Source organism: Rhipicephalus sanguineus, chromosome 4 (genome assembly GCF_013339695.2).
Source record: "Rhipicephalus sanguineus isolate Rsan-2018 chromosome 4, BIME_Rsan_1.4, whole genome shotgun sequence".
NCBI classification, from domain to species: domain Eukaryota; kingdom Metazoa; phylum Arthropoda; class Arachnida; order Ixodida; family Ixodidae; genus Rhipicephalus; species Rhipicephalus sanguineus.
The window spans coordinates 3,040,975-3,063,023 of record NC_051179.1 but is presented as its reverse complement, the minus strand read 5'-3'; the positions used below and the strand labels follow the sequence as shown (position 1 = coordinate 3,063,023).

At 47.9% G+C, this 22,049-nt stretch overlaps 1 protein-coding gene across 1 annotated transcript in view; it reads right to left on the bottom strand.

The window, feature by feature from the left end:
• The window catches only part of LOC119389294 (alpha-aminoadipic semialdehyde dehydrogenase), a 70,869-nt gene that overhangs the window by 14,147 nt on the left and 34,673 nt on the right, over positions 1-22,049 (bottom strand). Inside the window, exons 4-5 of the mRNA XM_037656503.2 lie at positions 9,754-10,059; positions 6,875-7,051 (exon numbers count right to left, since the gene is read on the bottom strand). Coding sequence (XP_037512431.1) covers positions 6,875-7,051; positions 9,754-10,059 — 483 coding nt within the window. The remainder of the gene's footprint in view (positions 1-6,874; positions 7,052-9,753; positions 10,060-22,049) is intronic.

The following is a 22,049-nucleotide window of genomic DNA, read 5'->3' as shown; positions in this document are numbered from 1 at the left end:
AAGCTGTGTCTGCTGCCTCTGGCGCTACAGCAGCAGGACGCCAGCGAGCTGCGCCGGCTCCAGGACGACGACATCACTGTCGACGGCCACGGTCGACGGCCGCATTCAAGATTGCACATCAACAACCAGGTGTTGCCTGCGCAGGCCATTCGCGATGGCCCTGCTGTCCAGTGCCACTCTGCACCTGCTGAAGCGCAGCCTCAAATGCCTGCAGCCCAGTATCGTCACTTGGGGCCTCGGGAGGAGAGTGCTGGACATTCTTCCTTCCCACAGGCAAATGTGCAGCAACCCATCAACGACCGCTTAAGTAGTAGGACGCAATTTCTGCCAGGGGGAGACGATGTTGTGTCGTACGACCCCTCGTGGCACGCGGAAACACCAGTGCAGTAAAGGTCCCTGTACATGCCACTGGGTCTCCCCCATGCCTCTTTGCTATCACCAATCCGGCGTGGCCATGCCGGTCATGTGACCCGTGCCTCGCGGACCAATAGCCATTCTTCCCCCTCCTTAAAACCACCTGCAATCAACGCGTGAGAGCAGTCTCCTGTCAGTCTCGCCAAAGCTTGGTCTACGCGTCGTCACTTTACGCGCCTCCCGTCGTTCGGCCTCTCCGTCGGCCCGCCGCGGGTTACGCCGCGCTCCTGCCCTACACAACAGTACTATATATCGAAAACGACTCCACGCTGTCCGTACAGGGGTAAGTGAACGAAACCTCCCTGGCCAGCCGTCAAAGATGACCACCCCCTTTTTGGGCCCTCCACTAGCTCGGTATGATCCTTTCATGTTCAAGACGTCCCTGCCGCAACGGTGAATTTTCAATACTGCCTGTATACTAGCTTAATCCCGAGTTTCCGGCTATTCAACAATGGTTACTCTTTCGCGGTAGCACGGCTCAGCGTGGGAGAGCAGAGCCCGTTAATCAGCGCGTCGCTGCGTCGGAATCTGGCAATCGATGGCACTACGCCTCTGTTTGCAGGGCATTTCCGACGGTCATACGCTACGCAAGACAGCCAGTCAAATCAGCAATGTTCGTACCAAAATGTCTTTTCGACTGTGGAAAGCAATTCTAGAAAAATCCAGGATGACTTCAGGGTAGGTGGCTGTTTTGGTCGACGGTACCCGACAGTAAGAAAAAAATTTGGGGGGGGGGGGGGGGGGCTGTAGCCTGTTCAGCCACCCCCTGGCTCAACACTGATTCAGACCAATGGCCGAGGGTTGGCTGTACATCCCACATATAAGCATCTCACGGGTGAAAAGCTCTTGGTTCACTGTCAGAAAGGAATGATGCAAGGTTCTACAGAATCACTCAACAGCCTTTTGCGTTGAAAGACAAAGCTCCCATCCGGTACAGCTGCGCAAACTGCAGCTGCAATGGCTACCTTGTGGTTCAATCAGGGATATTCAAGGTTTGAGCACATTCTTCAAGAGCTTGGTATTGTTAGATACGAACTGCGCACCATTTCAACATCCAGCTTTTCAGCGGATAAGTTCGGCCTCCAGCTTTTCAGCGCATACGAGCGGCATTCCCTCAGAGGCATGGGAGTGTGAGTCATCCTGTGAGCGACACCTTCACGCCGGAGCCGAGGTGGTTCATGTTCCACGTACTGCCGTGAGCATAAGTATACGGACCACGGGAGCGCGTGCCGAAGTTGCGGTTTGCGCCATCTAGTGGCGAGCTGTCTGTTTTCGAGAGCATTGCTCTGGCGACTGCGCGGCCAGACCTATGCTCTCGACTGCAGACGGTTGGCCACTAGATGGCGCAGAGCGCAACTTCGGCACGCGCTCCCGTGGCCCATATACTTTTGCTCACGGCAGTACATCGACCCGGGAATGATGGCCTCGCTGTGATGCAACATGATGCAAGGAGGCATTGCATCTCTAGGCGCATGCTCTTTGGATCAACACCGCAAGGAGTGCAGTCACCTGGCAACACGGCTCTGGGTTTCTCATTGGCCGAAAGTGACGCCACCTGTTTGGGACTGCCGATTGGACGAGCATGACATCAATCGCCCCAGTTTTTGATTGGCTGGAAGTGACGCGTTGTAAAGCTTTATAAGAAGCACAACCATCAAAAGACTGCTCGTCGTCTCCTGGCCGCAGTCCGCAGCGTACGATATGCTCCCGGCCGACATTATGTGTATCTCCAGTTTTTTCACCATATTCTATTAATGCACCTATTGTAAATAAACCCAAGTTTTTCATCATACGTCCGCATCATTCACGACCAACTCCCGCACCTCAGCGGCGAGATGCAATAACTGCGGCAGCGGTGGGATGGACCCTCGATCCAAGAAGTTCTCAGCGACAGGGAACGGACTCCGGAAGGACTGAGCATCTGGGTACGGCGAGTGAGGAAGCCTTCAACCCACAGAGTCCTGAGCAACTGGAAAAGCAGAGTGGAGTCTTCGACCCAGAAAGTCCTGAGCAACTGAGAGCAGCGGACGGACGAACCAGATGGCATGGTGTTGCATCCGTGGGTGAGCGTGTGGTTTTTTTCCTTTTAATTCGCCAGACTTTCAAACTTGCTGTTCATTTTGATTGTTCTGGGAATCGGGTAATTTGTCGCAATTGAGTGTTTGCACAAATTGAAGGAAACAGTTCAACCCACCGGTCAGAGCAGCTGAAGTGGATCCGAGAAGGTTGACGAGGTCAGACCTGCCGTTGTGTGATGAGTTGGGAGTTGACGTGGACAAGAATATGAAAAAACCAGCTATCCAAAAGGCAATTAGGGAAAGTGGAAACTACGATGAGAGTATTGCTTGGCAGGTGTTGCAGGACGCGCAAAAGCGAGAGCGTGAAGAACGCCAGGGAGAACACGAGCGACAACAGCAAAAACACGAAAAAGAAATGGCTGAGATACAGGTTGAAATCCTGAAGTCGCGTGCGGGTATCGAAGGGGAGAGTTGAACTCTCCCTTTTCAGGGTTTCGGTTTGTGCCCACATTTTTCGACGGGATTTGAATGGCGCAGGCTCCCTTCCCAGACGCCTCGCCCCTGACAGTAGCCGAGTGTCGGGCTGGGGTACGCCTGTGCCCGTTTTGTAAAACCGGTGGGTGTCAGGCGGCACATGGATTCAAACCCACGACCTCTTGCACCCGAAGCGGACACAACCACGAGGCTACAGCTGCCAACCTTGGGCGACCAAGCGAGGTCGAGCCATGTCGGATGGACCAGTGGATTAAACCATACAAGATGGCCGAGGACATTGTGTTGTTCTTGGTTCATTTCGAGAGAACTTGCGAGAGGTGTAAATTCGCTCCGAGCACTTGGTCACAGCGTTTAGTGACGTTGTTACCCTGTGAGGCGTCAAATGTAGTCGCAAGATTGAGTGTGAGTGATGCGGAGGACTACGGGAAAGTAAAGGCAACGCTTTTGAAGAGGTATCGGATTTCCTCAGAAGCACTTAGGCAGCATTTCAGAGACGCGAGCAAAAAGAGTAATGAGGACTACTCTGAGTTTGCGTACGGTTTGAAAACAGGCCTCTCGGAGTGGCTGAAGGGCGCCGATGTCTACGAAAGTAGAGTTAAGGTTGTGGAGTGTATATGTCTCGAACAATTTTACTGCAGTATTCCACAGGCAGTGAGACTTTGGGTGCAAGATAGAGATGGCGTGGATACGGTAGAGAAGGCAGCGCTGCTAGCTGACGAGTATGTGATGCGGCGAAAGCTCACTACTGATGATACGCGTTCACGTGGAAGGGATAATCAGGGAGGGTTTATCTATCCAAAAAAAGCAGAAACAGGAAAAAGCTATTGAGAGGGCCGAATCTGCGGAGAAGACACCGGAAGATAGACAGGATAACGGAGTTAGCAACGCTCCCAAAGAAAAACTAAAGGAGCTTGACGCTCGAGAATTCGAGAAAAGACGGCCGTACCGGTGTTATAATTGCCACGGTATAGGTGCGGAATGCAAGAAAGAGAAGGCAGTAGTGCTTTCTTACGTGAACAAAAGCGAAGAAAACTTTGAGCTTCTCCGTCCATACCTACAGGAGTTACGTATTAACGGAAAAACCTGTAATGCATTAGGAGACAGTGGAGCAACAATAGACCTAGTTCACCCTTCTGTAAACGTGCAGGACTATACAGGGAACGTAATCAGGATTAGATCGGTGCTAGAAAAACACAGCGTTCGCTTACCAACAGCAAGAGTGATAATATCCGGTCCTTTCGGAGACCTGGAAACAGAGGCAGGAGTGTCGAAGGCGCTGTCAATGAACTACCCGTATCACTTTTCAAACCATTCGGAACGTTTGTTGCGGGAGCGCGGTCGAGACTTCGGAGAGGGAACAGTGCAAGCGTCCACGCACTCGCCAGCCCGCCAAATCACCGCTCAGCTAGCGGCCGAACCAAGCACAGGAGGGGCCAAACGTAAGGAAGCGCATTCCCAACTGGAACCTAATGCCGCGGCGGAAGAAGCAAAGAGTGCGATAGCCGAGGAGGCGCGTAAGATGATCCCCGCTGAACACCGTCCCCAAGAAGCTATGACGCCAGTTGAAATAACAGAAATACAGACCGGCTCCGTACTTCCTCTAGGATCGAGTAGCGCTGTCTTGCCTCTCAGTGTAAACAAACAGAAAGTCCCTGAGCGCCAAGCGAAAGAGACCGGACGCTTACAACTTCAAACTACGAAGCGAAAGAATGCCATTCTATGCGGAACGTAAGCATTCGCAAACAAGAGAAAGAATTCATCCGCATAGCTATACTTTGCGTGGGTGATTCTAGCGTTTCTCATTATTCATTCAGTTTCTTTAACTTTTCTTTGCAACGACAATGGCATGCGGACCTTGTCGGCATTTGAGGAAAAATGGAAGGCTGTTTTGAATGGTGGTTCGAATTTTTGTGTCAAAATTGAGAATAAAGACACTGCTGATTTTGAAAATGTACTAGCCTGGCAAGTCAAAGGTAAGGGCCTGCGCTTGCGCATGGAGCAGCGCTATGTTTTGTTTGTTTGACACACTTTGTCCGGGACTGAAGTGGAAATTTTAAGGGCTCGTTTTTCATTGTTATACACAATATTAATGAGCCCTAACAGACAATAATGCCAAGGAAAGTATAGGGGATGTTATTAGTAGTAAATGTAAGGTAAATGTGAAGAAAGAAAAGTGGACGAAAAGATAGCTTGCCACGGGCAAGGACCGAACCTGTGACCTTCGAATAACGCGTCCGATGCTCTACCAACTGAGCTACCGCGGCGGCCATCCCCCCGTCCACTTTATAGGGTATAGTATATGTACATTAAAACGTGGGAGTGTCAGTCAGCGCCGCCAGTAGCCATGACGGCGAGGGTCTCGTTCTGGCAGACTTGATGCTTTCAAGTAGTATGCGAGAGATTACTGGTGAGCTGCCAGCACGTAATAAGTTCACATGACGCCAACAGGCAGAAAAAGAGTGTTCCACACTCGCCGTCATGGCTACTGGCGGTGAGTGTGGCAAGTGAGGAAATAATGGTACCTAAGCAATAGAAAACATGGTTTTGAAATAACAGTTTAAATGAGAAAACAGCTGAAAAGCAAATATTTTTTGCCACAGATACCATTCAACTAATTTACTTGGTATCCATCAGTTGAGCAATCATTGTCAAAGTCATTCTGTCACTTTTGAACCTGTCGTCTTGCTTCTTTTGTGAGGTGTTGTGCAGCTCTATTCGCAAAGTATCCTCAACTGAGGTCAACTTCTTTCAGCAAGTTGACTGTGCTAGGTTTCAATCCTAATCAGTTGAAAATTTCGGCACGTGTGATACTGCCATCATTACATGAGAGACCAGCATTAACTGTCGCAGTCCTCCTGAACCTAGACAAACAACATAGAAGCTACGATGCAATTTCGTTCAGCTGAACACTTCCACCGCACAGTATGAATGTGCAATTATGTCCAACTGCACCACAAACAATATCCAAGTCCACTGCAGCATACCTGCTGCCAGACTGCTCTCCTCATCTAAGATGCTTGAAAGGCTGAAAGCTTTGACGTCTGAGAGCTTGCTGGTTCAGCGTATGCGTCAGCACACCTTCTTGGCCCTCGGCGCCTTCACTCCTTATTGAGAGGCATGACAGGCACAGTGTGTAAGGAGGCTAAAACCTGCTTCGCTGTAGCCTCTTCTCTTCATGCTCAAACTGAGCGGCGCTATATCATTATAATGCACCAACTTGCCCAATCATGTAAGTACTTGTAAAAGCGTCTTAACAGATGCGCTTAACAGGTACGCAGAATTTGTCCAGAAATATTTTATATACAGCTGACTCCAGACAAGCATATTGGTTTTTGCACTGGAAGATTTTTTTAGAAAAGTGGATGGCAAGCACGCAGCGAATTTGAGGAAGTGTGTTCAGGGGGGCGCGTTCACTACTGCTTGCTTTCGTAAAAACTGTTTTGCAGCCACAAGAAAGACTTTTTAAGAAAAGAATGAGTGTGGAAAATATTTGTGAACAAATACCCTTCACGAATTTAAAGTTTTTCTTTTCTGGCAAGAGCAGGAAAGCATCACTTGATGCCTGGGAAATGGCTACTCTTAACAAGTGGTTCTTGGCCCTTCATGTTTTCCAAAATGTTGTGAAAGTTCACAATGCAACAGTATCACATGCTTGCTTTCGACAATGACAAAGGAACAGCAGCCACTGCACGAATAACACAAGATTAAAGCCTCGAGAACCATGCTTGCCACACGCACATTGCAAAACCAAAGCAAGTGCAGTTCCTTCTTCTAGGGTCAGAGTGGACCGCCATACTGAACAGCACCCATTACTGGCCGCATGACAATAGCCCTGGGTTTCCACTGTCGCCATTCAGTCAAATTTGAAAATATCAACGTTGGCACTTTTGGTTTTCTTTCTTTATTTTGAGCGTACCTGCCTGACCAATGCATAATTGTGAGCTCACCTTTCCACCGCACTGGACGCAACCACCGGACTTGACCGCTTCAGCCACAGCTTCGAGGAACTCCTCGACTGCACGCTCCGTATGCAGGGGCCCACATAGGGTTGATGGGTGCAGAGGGTCACCAAGACGAACCTGGCTGTAGGCATTCTTGAGCCTCGACAGTACCTCGTCGTAAACCTGCACAGTTCCCTCGACTGCTATGGCTGCCAAACTAAGGTTCTTTTCTTGTCAGATAGTGCAACAATAAGCTTTATGTAGCAAAGATATTTTTTGGATAGTTAACCACCACGCAAGCTACCAATAACATTATGAAGGCATTCTGTGGTAAAATGGCTTGCAAGACTTTTGTTGAACAAATGCACTGCAGTAACAAATTTGCAGCGCCATACCCAGCCTTGCGCAATTCTTTGGACATACTAATGCACTCGCAAAGTCACAGAACAGAAAACATGGGCACCCTGAAAAAAAAAAAAGGTGCCTTGCTTTTCTGCAATGTTGAACCACAACTCTTCCGTCTATGAGGCAGGCAATGGTTTTTGGTGTTGCGCATTCATCACACTGATGGCAAGTGGTGTGATGCCATATTGCTACAAAGCTAGTGCAATCCAAGAGAGGCATTGCGCCAACAAAGAGAATGCGCCCGTCCATCTTGGTCATGTCAGTGTAAATACACTCATCAATAGCCATGCCAGAGGTTCTGATGGCAAGTCGCGGCATCAGAATGGGTGCTTTGCTTACTACATTCATTACACAGAACATCAGATCCAAGAATTTGACCAAGCACTGGCCCATGCGTTCAACCTGCACCGTAGTTGGCACTTCACGTGGCTCTCATTGACGCTGTCTGCCCCGAACAAGCTTTCCAAACGACCATAAAAAACGGAATATAGCTCGAATTTTTCTCTTCAAAAAACAGCCCTAAAAATAGTCGCCCCCGTCTTATATACCGGTCATTGGCAGAAAAACTGCAAGTCTGGCCACTATGGGCAACTGAAGTCAACCGCCTCCATCGCCATTGCAATCATCGGCATCGCTTTGTTTACCACCAGCCTTGTGCCGTGGGCGATCTCATTTTGCGTTTTTGTTGTCTTGTGAATTTATTTGGGCTCCGAGGTGATTTTTTTATCTTGTTCTCGACTGGTGGCAGACGACAGTTCACTGAAGCGTTCATGAAAACAGTGATCGAGTTCGCTAAGGCACAAAGAAATGTGGTCTGAAGTGTGTGAAGGTGTGTTGGGATGCTAGCGCACATGAACGCGAGCGGGAGCCGTGAGTCACAAACAATAACTGAAAGTTTATCTTTGCACGGGTGTTCTCGCTCTTCCAGTCTTGCGGTGTACTGTTTCTTGGCTGCTTCCTGCGATGCCGGCAGCTCTGGTTACAGCGGCTCGTATGGCTGTGATCAGCAGGCAGATCGAGTGCACCACGGAACCATTCGCTACTGGCGGACGCTGAAGGATCAAATCACGACACGCAGTGTTCAGAAGAAAACTGTTTTGCTGCCAGACCGCAGCATATCTAGAGGTGGAAACCAAGGCTGCACAGTTTAACCGGGAGCCGCGCTCGCGTTGTGATTCCTACCGGTGACCTCAAAGCCCTCAAAGTGCATCCGAATTAATGCTGTCGAGAGGGTTGTGGCGTTTTACGAAGATAATGCTTGAGCCCATCTTTTTGCTTTCTGCCATGTGGAACTTACGTGTAACTGCGCACCATTTGAAATTGCGTTTGGTACACAATAAAGGTGCGCGCCTCCTGATACTTTGGCTATTCCATGTACTTTTTTTTTTCGTTTTTACAGTAGTCAGAAATGGGGGGTCTGACCTATATTGCGGTTTTTACGGTATGGTCCCGCACCTGCGGTATGAACAGAGGAGGGTGCCAAATCCGACACGGTGTGACCTACGTCCCGTGTGCCGTCGGTGTGGTTTATGCCATCCCGCCCTCGTGTGGTATGACCTATGTCGGTCAAACTGGAAGATGCGTCAACGGGCGGCTCAGGGAACACGCAGAAAAGATTAACAAGAATGCAGATAAAGGAAACGCTTGCTACAATTGTGAGGCACGATTTGAAGAGACGTCGATCCTTGGCAAGAGCCGCAATGAGCATGCGCGGCTGGCTTTAGATGCCTATCATATCAGAAAAAGGTCTGATCTTTGCATAAACGACCCGTCTCTGTCCCTGGACTCATATGAGTTTGATTTCATTTCATTGCGTATGTAATACACCGATTCATAGAATAACAGAGAGCTGAGCTAGTTGCTAAGTATTCATTCTAAAAAGACTGGGCATGCAAACACGGACATAAGAAAAAAGTCAGGACACCACAAACGCCGACTAACAACTGAAGAGACGAAAGAAGGCACGAAAACTTACCATATATACTCGAATGTAACTTTCCTATTAAAGTTTTTTTTTTAATCGAAAAATTCTTGAGATATGTTTCATTAAGTTTGATACCATTTGAAAGTGCATACCTTGTTCTACAAATTCATACCATATATTAAAGTATCAATAACATTCTGTGGCAGTAGAAAAATTGTTTACTAGAGTACCCCGAATTGGCCCATTTTCCCGCGGACAGGGAAGTGTTAAATAGTGCCTCCTTGCCAGTATGAACTATCTTTATGCAACAGGTAAAGAGATAATTTTTTTTTTTACGGCCCTTCTGTATTCACGGTGTGCTGCCTTGGCTGCAGTTCAGCTTTGGAACACTTTCAAGCCACATTAGTAGCTTTAAGGTCCGGTGTGTTTCCATGCAATATCCTGCCAACAAATGAATATCGTGTATCTTTGAATCACCCCACATGTCTCATTCATCATGCAAATCTAGACCGATTCAAAAAGCTATCAAATCAACACTTAATAGAAAAGTCCTTGCCTTGTGGTGAGCAATGATGCGGCGTGTGGTGGTACAGCGCTGGCCAGCCGTGCCCACGCAGGCAAACAGAGCCGCCCGCACCAACATGTCCAAGTCAGCGTCCTCATCCACCACAATGGCATTGTTGCCACCCAGCTCCAGCAGAGGCCGCCCAAAGCGCTCCTGCACTTTCAGCGCCACCCGACGTCCCACCTGGGTGCTGCCTGTGAAAGACAGCAGCCGCACACGATCGTCCCCAGCCATGGCATCCCCAATGGGAGGCCCACCGACAGTCAGGGCACACACTGCGCCAGGAAGCTGGTTGGCCTGGAACAATACATCATGGGCTATACTGTTCAAGCGTTATTCCCATGGTTCTCTTGGAACAAAATAATATCAGACAGATCCCACAGACTGTGGGAATCTATGTAATGCGAAGCAGCCAGCAGAGAGCTCTATACATCGCCTTGTTTCTCTTTGAGGAAAATCAAGTCATTCATGTCAGGACATCTAGTTCACTATATATCCTATGTTTGTCATGCATGCATGCATGTACGATCTGTTATATAATGAAACATATATTCTGGTATACACAATGCATGACCTGTCATTTATGTTCGTCACGCACTCATGTCATGCCATACCAATTTTGGTGTACACCCAGTTAACGAAACGGCTGGAAGTGCACCAAGACAATGTCATGTAAATCATGCCATACATGACATGCATGTTATGATTTGCATGTTCGGACCTGTTATTTATGTTCGTCATACAGTCACGTCGCGCAATACCAATTTCGGTGTATATCACGCTGGGGAAAAGGCCATGAGGGCATCATGAGCGTGGCATGTAAATCATGCTGTACATGATATTCATGTTACCACCTGCCATTTATGTTCGTCATACAGTCACGTCACGAAATACCAATTTTGGTGTATACCAAGCTATCGAACCGGCCGTGAGTGCACCATGAGCGTGACATGCAAATCATGCTGTACATGAAATGCGTGTCATGACTGTCATGTTACCACCTGTCATTTATGTTCGTCATAGAGTCACGTCATGCAATACCAAATTTGGTACATGTCAAGATAGCGAAATGGCCGCAAGCGCACTATGAGTGGGGTATGTATGTCATGGCGTACATGACATGCATGTCATGATTTTCGTGTTACCACCTGTTTCTCCATACAGAAATGTCTCCTCGTGCCAATTTTGGTGTATATCTGTCTAATTAAACGGCCACGAGCGCCCCGAGACCATGTCATGTAAATTATGCTGTACATGACATGCATGTCATGATTTGCAAGATAGGACCTGTCACTTCCTACACTCTTGGTACACCATACCAATTTTGGTATCTATATCAACTTAAACAAAGGGCCGCAAGAGCACCAACACCATGGCATGTAAATCATGCCGTTCATGACATTGATGTCATGATTTTCATGTTATGACCTGTCATTTATGTTCATCATACAGTCCCGTTATGCCATACAAACTTTGGTATAGTACATCCCATTAACGAAACGGCCAGGAGAGGACAAAGTCATAGGTGGCTGGATGGATGGATCAATAGATCGACAGACAGACAGATCGACAGACAGATAGATAGATACGCTCAAAGTTGCAGAAGTTCGCTAAGAAATGCTTTGCATTTAATCGCTTTGGCTCTTGTAGACTTATGCCACAGGAGGTAAGAAACGACACGGCTGAACCAGAATCGCAGTATACAGATGAACCCACTTATAACGATCCCACATATAACGATCTATCGGTTATAACAACCATATTTGGGTGCACTTACGATTTTCCAATGCTAACCATTGAAGCTGCGTCCACATATAGCGAACGTTTTTCAGAGCCTCCTACTTTTACAACGAACACTTCATACACGGTCGCGGTAAAAACATGGCGCATACGAAGCGAAAAAAAGTTAAAACAGGCCTTCTAAAGCGCGACAGGGGCGCGCGCTCGCGCGTGCCCCGCTCCAGTTTACTCGCGACTAAGATATCCCTGATCGGCGAGCGCCGCACGCAGATTTCGGACGCTACGAGCGAGGTCCCTCACTTTCCAGCCCTTTTCTTCAGCGGCAGAATGGCAGTGAGGGAACAAAAAAAAAAAAAAAAAATTGGAGGCAGCATGAAGCCTTGCGGTCAGCTTTCGCACGGTAACCTTTCCTGACGCCGTTCTCTGCAGCTACGACCGCCTACGATGAACCAAACGATGCCTTGGAACGCAAGAAGGCATAAATGCAAGAAGTGATAACCGCGATAACTTTCCATCGCATGAAGGTTCACTGCGTCCCTAAACTTGTCGAATGTGCTGCAAAAGGTTGTCCATCTTTTCGGTAACGGCAGGGACCGGTCGATCGGTGATTGACGACTTCCGCGCGATTGCGGCGATGCCTTCGCGGATAAGCATCAGAAAAGAGCGAAGGCGAGGTGTCGGCCGTCGATGAACGTACCATTATGACTTAAAGCCGACAACCTTATCACAGTCATCTGTAGATATAGCTGCTCGGCTGCGCGTGTGGCGTACGCCGTACACTGTGCGGATTGATAGCGCGCCATGCTGCTGTTCGCAAGTTCGGCGCCGCCGCCGCGTCGTGCGAGACCGCTTTGTAGAAACCATAGTAGCTCGCTGTTGCTGAGCGGCGCGGGCACCGAGAAACGTCGATGATCTGACAGCGACCGCATACTGCGTGTTTGACGTTTGACTAGGTGACAACTCAAGTGCGGCGCGCATCGTCGTGCAGGGCCGCGAGAGCATTGCGGAGACGTAGAGTGCGCGTTGCTTGCAAAATGCTTGTTTTCGCCGCGTTGAACGAACAGGCTACTCGCCGCACTCGTGCAGGTAGCCAGGGATGAACTAGCCAGGGATGATCGGCTCCACGTAGCGGTGCCGCGGTTCATAGAAACGGTGTCGGTTCACTGCAAAGGCGGTTTAATTCAGTCGTGAGCACGCAGCGTGCGTCGTTTCACGACGCGAAAAGGCTTAGCTTGTCACCGGAGGGGTTGTCAGCACATTAATAAAAGTGCACAGGAAAAAAAAACGGCTCGGCCGCTTAGCGCACGTTTTTAAGGGCGAGTCCATATACAACGAACTACTGATATAACGACCACTTTTCGCGACACTTTCGAATTCGTTATAAACGGGTTCGACTGTATATGTTACACCGCGACCAGAATCCTGAGGCTAAAATTACAGCGCAAACGCACAAGACACCCACAAGGAAAAGAAATGTATGACACAAGCGCTGACTAACAACTGCTTTATACTTTTATAAGCCAATGCACATATATAAGCCCAACGCAAACTTACCGCCCATAAGCACACAACAATAGCTCTAAACCAAAACTTGTGACAAGATGATAGTGTATTAGATACGCAAAGACATGAAATTACGTATATTCAGATGGGTGCAGGGATAGAAGAAGTAAAGAAGAAGTAAGAAGGAAAAAGAATATAACGTTAGCCTCAGGAATATGTACCAACTAGAGCCAAATGAAGTTTTATCTTAGTGACCAGAATCAACGGCCGCAGGGAACGAGAGCTGTGGCTTCACGTGCCACTGCCAAGTGCCTTCTTTATTTTCTTCTCTCAAAACTGACTTTTAAAATGGGTTTAAATGCGTAAGCATTTTTATGCAGACTCAACAAGAAACATCTGTCCCATAAGATGCGCCGCATAAAGAAATACCAAGTGCTGGGTTTCAAACGTAGCAGAGTGACTTAACCCAAGGGGCCACACACCCATGCTTGCAGTATCTGAACGTTATAACTGGAATGTGCTGGCAATACAAAACAAATGTAAAAGAACACAACGATCATGAAAGTGAAACAAAAGCCCGCTCTTGGACAACAGGTGAAAGCCATCATGGAGCACTCTACGTACACAAGGAAAATCCTGACTGCAAAAACTTCATGCCAAGCATTTGATCGCAGAATGCGCCTTCTAGTGGGTTGTTTCAGACATTGAAGATGAAAGACTGTGCCTATCCACCAGAAAACAACTTCTTTGGAAGGCCCTAACCACAGTTTCCTATAATAGAGCTCTACACTTATGCATCACTCAGACAAATCCCAAGGAAGAATCCATGTGGAGTTTTTAAACTATGTTACGACAATAAGCGTAACAGTAGAGTGTCAATGATCTGGTGTTACACCTACACAGGAAGAACAGATTAGACCACGTGCAAACTTCCAATTAGCAGTTTATCAATTTTAAATCAGTCAAGTAAATTTGTAATTTTTGGTTGGCCCACTTTGTTTTAAACGTAGCTTAAAGCCGCTTAATTCACACTGCTCCACTGCACAAATGCCGTGAATTCATACTTTTTGCTAGTTCACACCTGAAAATATCTGCTGCCTTTGTAGCTTCTAGCTGAACATTTGTGTTTTTATGTCACTAACAGACAAGAATAATTCCGATTGCCTGTCTACAAAACAGCCAATTAGCTAAACCGTGCACACCAACAAATGCATGTCGATTGTTGAAGCTGAAATAGAAAATCTGGGACTGCCTGGCCTTTGTCCTTAGTGTGCTGAACACCCAAGTGACTGCGCTCATGCGAGAAAGCATACCACGATTGGGAAGGGGCTATTGCGAGCTCGCACATGTTAGTAACACACCCGTGCACATGATGTACAGTGAGCACCAGTATGATCTCAAGACTGGCAATCATGCTGTCTATGGTGAACTTTTTGTTCTTCAGAAATGTGCACAATGAATTACAGCCAACGTTCCATGCTTCCACACAACATTAGCACTTTTCACCAAATTTAACACAAAGTACTAGTACCTCGTGTGCGACTTTCATTTGCTGCATTCATACTTATTTTCCTCTACCAAGTTCTCTTCACTTTTAAAATCACCGTCAGGACTACAATGGCAGCTGATACCGGTGTCACGCGGGCACTTTTGATCGCCATCAGGGCAGATCCGGATTAGGCTCAATCTTGATCAGGTGCGGCTACACAGTCTCATTTATCGCGATCGAATGGGATCAAGACTATCGTGATCTGCGCATTACGATCTGGCTCCGTGATTGCGATTTGGCAGACATCTGCACTAAACTCCATCAGAATAGGTGACCGGCAAAAGAGTGAGGGATTGTGGGATGCGTCGTCTGTTGCCGGTTTCCGGTTCGAGGCAAGCAGACGGCGAACCGCTCTGCCATAGGCCTTCGATTGTTCGGCATTCTCGCCCTCGGCATTATCGCCTTGCAAAACCATGGTCGGCTGTTCAGCCATCTGCTGCTCTAACTTGAGTGCTAAAGGGAAACTTAAATAGCAAGCTTACGCATGTATTTTCTGCGAATACTATATCGAGAACCGAATTCTCACATAAGCGCACCTATAGCAAAGACGTCGATCCTTTTTTTTCCCTAGCGTGGCAATTTTTTGCGTTTTGTTGTTCACACGCAGGTTTTTCTTTTTGGCTTGGTTCTTTTCCTCTACATACATATATATATATACGGGTGCGCTTTTCGAATAAATGTTAGTTGGAAGAATGCGCCGTGTCCTTGTCCTCTTGCTCGTCGTGTTTTGTCTAGTGTTTGCGCTCGATACCATTATGAATGCCCTGCCACGGTGGTCTAGTCAATGAAGAAAAAAAAAGCCACGTTGCTCTAATGGTTATCGCTCTCTGCTACTGACCTGAAGGTCACGGGATCGAATCACGGCTGCGGCGGCTGCATTTTTGATGTAAGCGAAAATGTTTGAGGCCCGTGTATTTTTTTTTTCATTGGCACCAGTATGCCCTGTGGCATAAGTTAAATAAAAAGAAAGAGTGCAGTTTCATGAATAAAGGCCACACGTAATTAGATTTAGGTTCATGTTGCTGAACCCCAGGTGGTTGAAATTTTCGGAGCCCTCCACTACGGCGTCCCTCATAATCGCATCGTGGTTTTGAGACGTTAAACCCTAGCTAATAATATTACCATTATGAATGACATGTTCCAACTCGCCCAACTAGCAACATTGTTAAGATCTTTAAAATTATGCTTCTCACGTGCAGCAATGCATTGTGCAATAAAAACTGTTCTGTGTATCGACTGATCTGCTAGCAAAACAGTTACGCTTCCCGCGAGCAGCAGAAGAGCACTGCAGATAATTTGTGTGCAGCAAAAATATCCTTACCTTTCATGGCTTGCGGGGCTTGTCATCATCAGTCGCGTTTAACCAAAACACAAAAGCATCTTTTAAAGCGCTCACACCACTGAAATATGGACGGAGAGGTAGACTTTTACGGAGCGGAAAAAAAATATCTGGGGTTCTAAGTCTTAAAACCACGATATGATTTGAGACGCCGTAGTGGAGGGCTCCGGACGTTTCGGTCATCTGGTGTTCTTTAACGTGCACTGACACCACACAGTACACAGTACACGGGCCTCTAGTATTTCGCCTCCCTCGAAATGCAACTGCCGCGACGGGGATCGAACCCGCGACCTTCGGGTCAGCAACCAAGAGCCATAACCACTGCTCCACAGCGGCAGACGGAGCAAAAAAAGAAAAACCGTGCGTGACGCTGCTCACCCGCGTGGTGTGTCGAAACTGAAGCCGCCGCATCCCATAGTTCCCTGCGATTGCTTATTTTACGGGTCACCTATTAGGCTGTACGATGTAGCAGCGACCAACTTGTTATTGCAATTGGGATGTCTGATCTGGATTGGCGGCCTTGATCGCAGTCCTAAGTGCCCATGTGTCACCGGTATTAGTTAAACCTGCATATAACGAAATGTCTAAATTCCCGAAAAACTTCGTTATAAAGGGGATTTCGTTATATGGAGGTTCGGCACAATAATTCGAAAAAGAAATGCTTAAGTAAGAAAAAAAGTAACTGACGGCAGAACTCACCCAGATCATTTATTTTGCAGTAAAAGACTGCGTGATTTTGCTTTGTTGTTTGTTCACGATGGATGGCAGCACTGACCGTTCGTACGACATCAGTGAACACAATGCTGCTCCTTCATCGACCAGCGAGCCCGCGGCGCAGCGCAATAGGTCGATGACGTCCAGCAACTCCTTCGCGGAGGGCAAAGCACATGCCGAGTCGTCCTCCCAAGGTCAGTTGTCACTGCAGTCTCGGACAGTTTCTGCCAGAGCCTCGTCAGTCATCTCCTCAGTTGTGACAGCGCAGTTGTCCACATATAAAGAATCACAAATCTGCACATCGTCCGGGGCTCCTCCATTCGTGCGCAGCGAAATCCAAGCTTCGACGAGATCGGGCGGGCATGACGGCTCCCCCTCTCTGGCGTCGATTTCCTCAGCCTGAACCTCTGTTGAGATACGGGCCTCACGGAAGCAGTTCGCAACAATTTCAGCACTCGTTTCTCACCAGGACGTTTCAAGCATCTGAATTGCTAGCACAATCTCTACCTTCATATCTCACTGCAGTCGAATGTTCAGGAGCAGTTTTTGGATTTGTCGCCAACAGTATGAGCACTTGACACTGTCATTAATTCCTTTATGAAGGAGCTGAATGAGCGATGTGCAGTTCGCGGGTAAAAACTGCAGTTCAATGTTGGAGAGCTCGAGCCCCTCTACGTGGTGTGCAGTGAAATTGTCTATGAACAGACAAATCTTGCATCCTTGCCTCTTGACGTCATTCTTGAAATCCGTCAGCCACTCACTAAATATGTTGCACGTCATCCAGGCTTTCGTGTTTGCCACATATTTTACGGTCATCCTGTGGTTTCCTTTGAAGCACCTAGGTCGGGTGCTTTTGCCAATGACCAGCGGAACTCGCTTGTCGCTTCCATCTGAATTTGTGCACAGTAGAACAGTCAAACGACGTTTGCTCTGTTTCTTTAAGCTCAAGGTTACGGTTCAGAAGGAACTCGTAGAAAAGCGCCGTTTCGTCAGCGTTGTAGCGCTCCAAAATACCCGGTAGTTTGTGTTGGATCCACGAGTCAGCGCCATCTCTATCTGCAGAGGAGGACTCTCCACTGATCACTTTGCCGACAATCCCGTACCTGCGTTTAAAACCTTCGAGCCAACCGTTACTGCCTTTTAAATCATCGCAGCCCAGGATGCAAGCATAATCCCTTGCCTTTTGCTGCAACACAGCGCCACTGATGGGTACGTTTCATGCCCGTATGTCCATAAATCATGTGAACGCAGCTTTGTTGACGTCGGCATATGTTGACGACTTCAACTTCTTTTCGCTGTCCGTGCCACGCTTCACAGCGCTGCAAATCGCATCTTTCACGTTTAAAATTGTCGACAAAGAACTAGCTGGGATGCCAAATTTGGCAGCGACATCCTTCTTTTTTTGGCCTCTAGAAACGGCGTCCAAGATGGCCATTTTGTCCTCAAGAGTCAGTACCTTGCCTTTTTTCATCAAAGCACTCATCCTTGGATTGTCACAACAGGTACTGGGTGCGTGGTCGTGTGTCGGTTCGCACAAGTGCGAGGCGTCGGAAATAAAGAGTGAGCGACACGATGGCGACGTACCAAAGAAAACCAACAAAGAAAGGCGCGGAGAATGCGGAAAGCCACAGTGCTGCCGGCGCTGCTGCGACTCCCTTTTTTTTTTTCCTTTGTAAGTACATAGTGTCACCTAGTGTCAGGTTAGCGAAGTGAAGCGCAGAGACTTGCACTGTAACGGTTGTGTCGTGTGGGACCCCGCCGAGATAACCTTCATTGCTGCTCTTGAACAAATACAAAATCGTGCTGCCAGGTTCGTCTTGGGACAGTACGGAAGGAGGGAGAGCTGCACTGCAATGAAGGCTAAGCTAGGATGGGAGTGTCTTTCTGACCACCGCCATAAACGGCGATTAAAACTTCTTTATTTGATTTACGATAATAAAACTGGAATTAACAGAGAAATTTACCTACACACACCTCATTACATTTCAAAGCGTTTTGATCATAGTTGCAAAATCCTGGCTAAAACGAACGTGTATGCAGATTCATTTTTTCCACAACAATTAAACAGTGGAATAGGCTAACTGAAAAGCAAGTACATAGTGGGAACGAAGATGTATTTTATTCAATGCTGTAAACCCGTGCTGTAACCTGAACGAAGATGTATTTATGTGTGAACAAATTTGTATTATGTGTGCGAACGAAGATGTACTTCATTTATTGATGTAGCCCCCTGCTATAACGCCTTCGGGTGCTGTGGGGTATCTGATGAATAAAGAATAAAACCAAAGAGTGATGCTGCCGGCGCGTCGAAAAAAAAAAACTTTATTTTCTCTCTCTCTCTCTCTCTCTCTTCGGCAAAAAAGAGCGGGCTAGGCCAGCAGCAGCAAGCGGCGGGATCAGGCTTGAAGGGAGGGTTTGGAAAGGTCATGCCCGCGGCGGCAAGATCGCCAGGTCGAGGGATGCAGGCCCGCCTTGCGCACGCACACACACACGTGCACTCGCTCTCGCCTCGCAGTCGCCGTGCCTTCGAGCGTGCCAAGCGCGATGCCGCCGCTTCGCATTCCATCGCGGCAGAGAAGGTGCTTCGGGTTGCTGCTCGCGCAAAAATGACAAAATTTGGGCCAACACGTTTAGGTCGTCGGTGGGGAAAATTCGTTATTTCGAGGGGGTCTCCCCCGCTGCCACTTCGTTACGTAGAGGTCTCAAATACATGTGCTTCAATGGAGTAGCGATGCGGAATAGAAAAATTTCGTTATATCCAGGAATTCGTTATATGGAGGTTCGTTATAAGCAGGTTTAACTGTAGTCGTGATTGGCTCCTTTACGCAGAATGCTGAATGCACCCTATCACAGTCGAGAAATTTAGAAATTTGATTTCTGTGGTTGGGCCGAATTGCGATCATCAGTGCACTGCATGCATACTAATTACCGTATATTACCGGTTGTAAGTCGACCCCCCAACTTGCAACCCCCTCTAGGCAAAAAAAAAAAAGGTTGACTCCTCACGCTGCGGCCTTAGCTCACCAATAAGTTTTTCAGAAGAGGGAGTGATGCGAAGAAATATTTATTTGCCCATGAAACACTCGTCGTCGCTTGACAGAAGGACGCAGTCACGGTCGTTGTAATCGTGTGAGCCACTGCTGCTGCCCGCCGTCGGAAGGGGTGCCGTGCCGGTGGTACTGAGATGCCACACGTGGAAAACACCACGCAGACCATGTCGGTTGGAAGTCCATACCAGGCATCGTTGACCCATTGCGCCACTTCACTCAAAGAAGTGCGCTTCAGCTTCCCTGTCGGTTTCTTCGGGTTTTCCTGTTGGCACCATTGATTGTCGAACACGCACATGCAGTCTTTGAATGGCTTATTGAGCGCCACGTCAAGTGGCTGGAGAATAGGTGTCAGTCCGCCCGGATTGATGACCAGCTTATATCCGGAGTGCGCTACTGCTTTCTCCACTCAATCTGTGATGTGGCCGCGGAAGGAGTCCAGGATGAGCATGCTGCGGGGCTTCAGCAGTGCACTCGGGCGCCTGCACCACACAAGACGAAACCACTGGAAGAAGTTTCATCGTTGAAAAAACCCTTTTCATTCACCTGCATGATAACTTTCGGTGGAAACTTTTCTTTGTTTGGCATCGTTTTCCTTTTGAACAGAAGAAATGGGGGTAGCTTGTGCACGTCCGGCCGTACAGCACAACATGACAGTGAAACGGTTGTGCATGTTGCACATTGCCAGCAGGCGAACCTGGCGCTCCCCTTTTCCGGACACTGTCCTCTTGCCAGGCTGCCAAACCATACGGGAGTCTGGTCGGCATTGCCGATTTAACCCAGCAGGAATGAATGCTTTGCCTTCAGGTCACTCACGTAGCGAAGCAATGCGCACTGTTTTTCTTTCTAGGCTTCGGGCAACCTTTGGCACACAGTTTTGCGTCGTCTTAGGCTCAGGCCATTCCGTTTCATGAAGTTCGTGACCCATTTCTTGGATACATTGAACTTGGTTTGCGGGATGCACATATCCTTTGCGACAGTACATGCTTTTGCTTCAATATCATCGTAGCAGACTCTTGTTTCTCCGGTTGTGAACCCAATCTCGAAGTGCCTCCTCAACGGCAGGGTATCGTCCAGACTTCGGTCCGCGAAAGGAACAGCGTGTCCCCACGAATATCTTGGTCCTCTGTTTTCTCCATTCCCTCACGCACTTTTCCAACACATCGAACTTGTGCCCTGCTGCAACGTTGCTTTCCGACTCTGCGTAGAGGATTGCTTGTGGCTTGAAAGCAGCGCTGTACTGTTGCCGGCCTAGCGATGGCATCTTGGTGTCCGTTGGGGAGCGAAATGCAGAAATGGAGAACAGGCGTGAGTGCAAAAAGACGCAAAGACGCTCGTGGGCGCATGTAACTGGTCATTTGGTTCAGTTCCCCGCGAAGTGTTGCCAGCCCACGTGGCGCTGCCAGCTTTTCCGTGGAATGCCCATGGTTTGTCAACAAATCATTCCTACTATATGAAAACAAAACTGCAGGGTATATCACAAGATAAATTCCTATTTTTTCCATAGAGCATCGTTAGCCCTCTATCAAAGGTTTGAAATGCTGCTTTCGAGACCTTGTTTCCCAAGCAGTTGGTATTAATGCCACGCGGTAGTGATTTTTCAACAGGCTCCATAGTTTCATGTGGTTTCGCTATAAGTTTCGTGATCGTCGCGGCAGATCCCAAAAACATCTGGCTCCTGAAGCGGCGCGCGTGCGTTGGGAGATAGCAGTTCCCACGACTCCGCTGCCTCGGCAGCTGATGTTATCGATGAGTCGAATAGCAGTGAATCCGAGGACGACGACCTTTTGTTGGACCCCACAGATAAGTCGACTTCATGATTCCGCGCATAGGTCGACTCCAATTATGGGTCGACCCTCGAACTTTGGAAGCTTATTTGATGAAAAAAACATTCATTTATAATCTGCAATATACGGAATCACTAGTCTACTACATTCCTTCACTTCTCGATAAATATAAAAACCAAAGTACTGACGTTCATTCCTTAACCCGGAAAGAAATCAGCCAGCATTTCTGCTTTTCAGAGATTCCGTGATGCCTGTATATGTGAAAACAAGTGAATGGATCTATGTATTGAACTATTATGTGTTGCTCTTTTTCTTGGTATACAGTAGAACCTCGCTGATACGTTTTTGAAGGGACCGTAGGAAATAAACGTTAAGAGACTGGAAACGCAAGAGCCGAAAAACAGGAAAAACAACAAAATATTTAGTGGTACAGAATTTTATTTCAATGCTTACAAGCAGCACGAAAATTGGCGCGCTCAGCCACGGTCTATTCAACGGATAGAAACGCGGAGCTGGGGACGGCCTCATCCACAGAAATGTAATCAACGTATGTGATTTTTTTAACACCAACAGCTGTAGGCATGAAAGAACTAAGCACACGCAATCAC